The sequence below is a fragment of the Danio rerio genome, chromosome 24 (assembly GCF_049306965.1).
Source record: "Danio rerio strain Tuebingen ecotype United States chromosome 24, GRCz12tu, whole genome shotgun sequence".
Taxonomy (NCBI): domain Eukaryota; kingdom Metazoa; phylum Chordata; class Actinopteri; order Cypriniformes; family Danionidae; genus Danio; species Danio rerio.
Genome location: NC_133199.1, coordinates 31410377 through 31416376, shown reverse-complemented (window position 1 = coordinate 31416376; position 6000 = coordinate 31410377). Strand labels below are relative to the sequence as shown.

General features: G+C 36.8%; 1 protein-coding gene across 4 annotated transcripts in view; it reads right to left on the bottom strand.

The window, feature by feature from the left end:
* Window positions 1–3278: 3278 nt before the first annotated feature.
* vipr2 (vasoactive intestinal peptide receptor 2) overlaps window positions 3279–6000 on the bottom strand; it is a 79850-nt gene continuing 77128 nt past the window's right edge. For 2 of the 4 annotated variants that reach the window (XM_073940588.1, XM_073940589.1), the window contains one exon: window positions 3279–5055. In XM_073940588.1, the coding sequence (XP_073796689.1) occupies window positions 4882–5055 (174 nt within the window). In that variant the 3' untranslated portion in view covers window positions 3279–4881. 4 annotated transcript variants of the gene reach the window in all.

Genomic DNA, 6000 nt, shown 5'->3' with positions numbered 1-6000 from the left:
ACTATCGCTTGCATGGAGTTATGTGACTTTTGACAATAATACTTGAATAATTGCTTACTAGTGCATGGCTTTTAATAAATTTTTTATGTGTTTTAACATGTCAATGTGCATGTTTTTTCACATTGCTAGTGTTCTGTTTGTTGCATGTTGCTAATATGAATTTGTATGTTACTAGCACTGTGATCTGAGAAGCAGGAATACTAAAATCAAATTGGTTTGATTGGGCAAAACTTATTAGTTAATTGCAGGAAATTGCTTTGTTAGCGAACACTGCTAATGGGCCTGGATGAAGAGGACTGGACCGTCTCTGCCGTGGCAATGTGCCATCATTTATTCCCTCGACGGGTCAACATTATGCCTATAAAATCTGGCCCAAAGGCCTAATCTTTATCCAAACAACTGCTCCTCTGAAAGCTGCGAAACTTCATAATCAGGGTGTGTGACTTACCGTGAAATTTCATTTGTGACATTCTGTCAGTTCAATTGTTTTATGGAGCTGATGGCACATGCAAACGGATCTGCTCGGTGCTTTGTGAATGACTGTGGATGTGGAGGTCAGTGGCCTGAAAACGAGAGTTGTTTTTCCTGTTTCCTTTACTGTGCCTCCAAGGAAAAGCGTGTTCACTCCTTTTTGTGGATACAGGAAGGCGATAAGACAACAGACAGCAGTAGGAGAGGAAATGAGTCAAAACAACATCATCTGTGCGTGATATCATCTGCGTTGATGCTGAAGCTGATCGGCAGGGAAGAAGTCTAATCGTATTTCACTGCTCTCTATTTAGAAGCTCATTTATTGTTTCCTTCATAAACTGGGATCATAAAAACAAACCTTTACAACCTTATCTACATCGCGCTTTCCAATTATTTTGGAGTATTAAATAGATTTTAATTATGGCAGGGATAATTTTAGTTGTGTTAATGCCCCTTCACACCAAGACTGATGTGACTGTGTAGTGTCCACACCAATAGACCAGGCGTTGCTCATTACGGAAAGATGGATGACGTGTCTCCACTTAATTTTTATATTGTACAAACATCAACGCAAAGGCTGCATCTGGACCTGCATAATTTGAATATTTTTATTCATTATGAATTACTTATTGTACTAATTTACAAATGTGCTTATTTTGAATACTCCAAGACTAATAAAGAAAACCATCCTTTAGTCTATAGTATGTGTGTAGAATAAAAACTCATGCCCACGTTTTTTATAAAACAATTAAATAAAATGCAACTTTAGCACACTTTATCAATACTATTAGTATCTCAAATTATGCAAGCCATGTTAAGTAAACAATTTGAAGTAATCGTTATTTTCATTTGGTTAGGCTTACTATCAAAGCCTATAAAGCCAAACCTGCAACACTTAGCCAAAGACAGCTAAAGCTAACGGTCTAGTTTTTTTGGATGTTTTGCTTGAATGGATGTCAATGGAAGAGGCTTCACTATGGGTAATGTGCGTACTGCTGTTAAATGCTCAAGCTCTTTAAATTCAGCTTGATTCTGATTGGCCATTAATGTTTGTATTGCTCTTCTCATTCTCAATATAATTCTTTATTATTGCTGTGGACTTCCCTATTCAGATTTTTTTTAGTAAAGGCCCCAGTATATTTCAAAATTAATTTGTTTTTCATTTTTTGAGGTTTAAGGGCAAAAAGGCTGAGTAATACACTCTTTTTGAACCTTTCAACACCTTTATGCAACAGTAGGTGGGGTTGTAAATCATGTGTACCCTTAAAGACAACAACAATGGTGGCTGTGAGAGAAGAACTGTTTCATAAATATCTTATAAACAAGCTTCTTCACAAGAAGCGCCTCTGGTTAACTCCACATCTTTACATTATTTTCTATTTGCCTCTGACAGGCACCAAATGGATCATGTTTAGTCTGGTGTATGACCCCCTTCAAAACCTTAAATTCCTATTAGGAGTGATTGTACAGGTGTGCAGACACTGAAGCCTTCATGTTTGTAACATTAGCTATGTTACCATCCACCTATTTTTATGTGCATTTTGTATATGCGCACGGAAAATGGTTTATGGAAACCCCAAGATGCGCATACATTTTGAAAATGTGTATTAAAAATGTGCATATTTGAGTAGGATGAATTTTTTATTAGATAAGAAAAGATGCTCATAAACTACGATTGAAGTACTTTTACAGAACAAATTCCAGTATGCGATCACGTGAAGTCACATGATTTTGTTATAAAAGTTTTGTGTGTGAATGGACAACCCAAGCGGCTGAGCACATTGTAAAACATCTGAAATGTTGTTTTAGTCATTCTAAAACACATTAACCATCTCAGTATTGTTATTATGTTATTAATAACCTCCAGATTCATCAAGCAGATCTATGCTTCACATCTCACAACTTCAAACACCACCTTTCATTCATTGTGTCAGCATTTGTGTTCTGAGGGGCAAGCCATTTATTAAATAAAGAAAAGATTCCTGTGGATACCTCTACCCCAGCAAATTCCGTTTTTACTTTGGATAATTGGCACCAGTTAATGAGGAAGTGACTATTTTATTCTATTTGACTCATTGGATGCAAACGCTGCTTTTATATGGTATTCCCATTTTTACTGTTTTCAGATTTTACCTCTTATTTACTTGTTTATTTTATTTTTTGGCTTTTGTTTGAGGGTTTTTGTTTACCCATTTTCAGTTACCGTTCTTCGCCGGACTTGAACCCCGGTGTCATGGTCAACTCTTCTATGCATCTCAAGTAAGCAATCAGCTAGCATGAAAAGGAATAACGAAATTCCGCCCCATAGTGTTCGATTGAAAGACGAAATGCAGCCATACCTACTTTTAACTAAATCATTTGCAATCTCCAGAAATGTATGTAGGGCTACATTTTCAGAATGAGACTATGTTGCATTGATATAAAATACAATATCACACAAAAAAAAGATTTTGTTTGAAATTGTTATTTCAGTTTGTTCTAAAATAACATGGGCTACATCTGGGCCTTAAGTGTTGTAGTTAAACTACTAATAGGAAAAGTCCTTTATAATGTGAATTCATTTATGAAAATCTATGAAATGTCAATAGTATGTTCAACTAAGCTAACTTTACTTTTAGAAATTTTAGCATAAACACAAAATCCACTATTTATACTTTAAAAATTGGAATAGGATCGTTCATAAGTACATATTAAACTACAAAAACAACACTATTTCCCGATTTCGTTTTAAGTACCGTTAATTAAAGTAAACAAAGATGTAAAAGAGAATAATTACCAACTAAATAAAGGGAATGACTAAAAACCCATTAAAAACACTTTCCACATTTAATGAAAAACACCTTAATACAGTTTACAAGAAACATTCAGCAATAACTAAGAACAACATTTCAATTAAAACATTGCAGATGGTTAAATATAATAATAAAAAAGAAGTGCACAACGTTATGGCCTCTTTTTATACACATCTAAGTTTTTACATCATTTTTTTTCCACATACCGTCCTCCACAGCAAACCCGGAAACCCTCCTGTAGTATTTCATTCAGACAACACACAATTCCTTTGTGCCAGGTCTAATTAAAGCTCCGTCTCCTCTCCTCCCTCTGCCAGTCTGATAATGATGCCGAATGCCCCTGCCCGTGGCATCTGTGTCACTTCAGATGAGCTCAACCTGGCACGTGGTGTCCGGGAGACTTTTCGCTCTGCAGGCCGGGCTGTAAGAGATCCCATCTCCTCTCCAAAACGATCATACAGCCGGTGCAGCGCAGTTCAAATCTGTTTGAGAGAATAACAGAGAACAGAGCTCACACTGAAATGCCACATTCATGCACTCGCTTTTGTCAGTTCACTTGACCTAAATCTGCGTCCAACAGTCTGCTGGATTAATTATCTGTTTTCAGCTGAATGAAAAGAGCACAGGCTGCAGGATTCATTGCAGTGTACGATCCCCCTGACAATGTGAGGCCAGGCAACACAAAAGCAAAACATAACACCGTTGACACCTTCTGCTAAAATTACTGATCAGCTGGATATGAAATAAAAGAGCTCATAACGCCGAGGCTTGGTTTGGTTTATCGCTGGAGATCTTTTCGGGGGCCGAGCTTAACATTTATGCCACATGTTGGTCAATAAAACTCATTCATAAATCTTCTGACATAATAACGAAGAAATGAATTACATTCACATGCTAGAATATACATATCTTTATATCTCGGTCGGTTTATACTGTGGCTTTTCTTCTGAAGGAATTAAAACAGGCTGCAGAATGACATGATGCCATTATATAACATTGCAGAGGACAGATTTTTGCTTTTTTTCTTACAATCACCGCTTCACATTTGAGTTCATATCTGTGTTTTTAGTTCAGCTTAGAGTCTGTGTGTATCTAAAGTAAGACATGTTCTCCTGAAATTAATCTAGATGCCTCTGGCAATAACGTCGACTTTCTAAAAAAAAAAAAAAGAAGTCACATTTGGGTTTGCCATAGAGGTGACCTACTTTCGCTTTCATCCAAGACATGTTCTTGTGTTTTCATGTTGATAGCATGGAGCTGCGTCTTCATAAAGCGTCTAAGAAACTGCTTTGGGCCTTAAGTAGCCTTTACATAACACCGTTACATAATCTGACCCTAATGCCATTAAATTATTTACAAAAAGCAACATATAGGTGATCTGCATTCAATAGAGATTGTGTTTTTCAATGGCATCTCCCTCAGAGGTTTGGCTTGAAGTGTAGTTTTGGTGGTAAGTCGAGATTTTGAGGTCTTCTGAATCCTCTGTCTGTCCTGCACGTCAATCTCATGCTTCAGAAAGCCTCATCCTCTTCAGCGGAAAGCTTTTGGAAAGTACTGAGTTGTTAGCCGAGGGCAGTGAAGAGCGAGCGTGATTCATCTAGCGCTGCTTCTGGATGTCTCACACCACGGTGGTCTCTGTCTGCAGGAAAGACTGGGCTCTGGTGTTTCGCTGGAATTGGGCCATGTTTTCTGTGCCGTTCCTGGATATGGAGGAACTGTGCAGACGGTAGTCGCGGCCGATGTAGCGTTTTAAACGCAAACTCCGCCACTTTCTCTTGAGTTCACTCTGGACCTGCAACATCCGACAAATACAACATCCGTAAGCAAAGACTTTAGCATTAGCGCTGGCACACAAAAGGGTGTTGAGTTAACATGAAGCAAAGCTTTGAAATATTCTTTGTCATATGTTTTATGATTATAGTCAGTGAAAGCCACTAGATAAGATGAAAACTTTTCCAGATATTAATCATAAGTAATAATTATGTAATCAGTAAAAAAGCAACTGTAATCTAATGTTAAAATGTTAAATAATTACTTTATTTTGGATTACACAATGGAGTTTCTGTCCAGAAGTGTCCTCCTTGCATTTTTTATCTCCTTCAATATCATCTTTAACTCAGAATTATGTCACATTACAAAAGTAGAACAATAAGAACAACTACTGCATAATAAGGAAGCCATTTTGGGTGTTAATCATATTGTCTTTTAAATGTGTGCTAACATTTGTAGTTGATTTCTCTAGGTTAATTTGGTCTTTAGCGAAATACACGAATAAATGAAAAAATCATTCTCAAATACTTTGGGCAATATTTTAACAATTTAGATGCAAAGTCTAAAGCGCATGGCGTGTTCGAATCCACTTTTGCTATTTTAATGATGGAAAATATGCTTTGACCCTGGTGCATGGTCTAACAGGGTTGTGCTTATTCTTTTAATAATTATTGGTAACTAATTCAACACCAATGACTAATTCTTTTTAGTTATTGGTGTGTTTTGAACATAATATGCATTATATCAATCAGAGTCTCATCTCACACTCCCTTTTAAAGTCAGTTGTGTCACACCATGGCACATTTGCTATTTACATGGTGGACTTTGTAAGTGGAATATCGAAAGCTTCACTGGCGAGAAAACAGTTAAACAGAACATCTGCAGTGCATGGACAAGCCTCCTCCATTCAGCCTCTTTACTTTGTCTTTACTTTACTTTTACTCTTTACTTTACTCCATTACTTTTG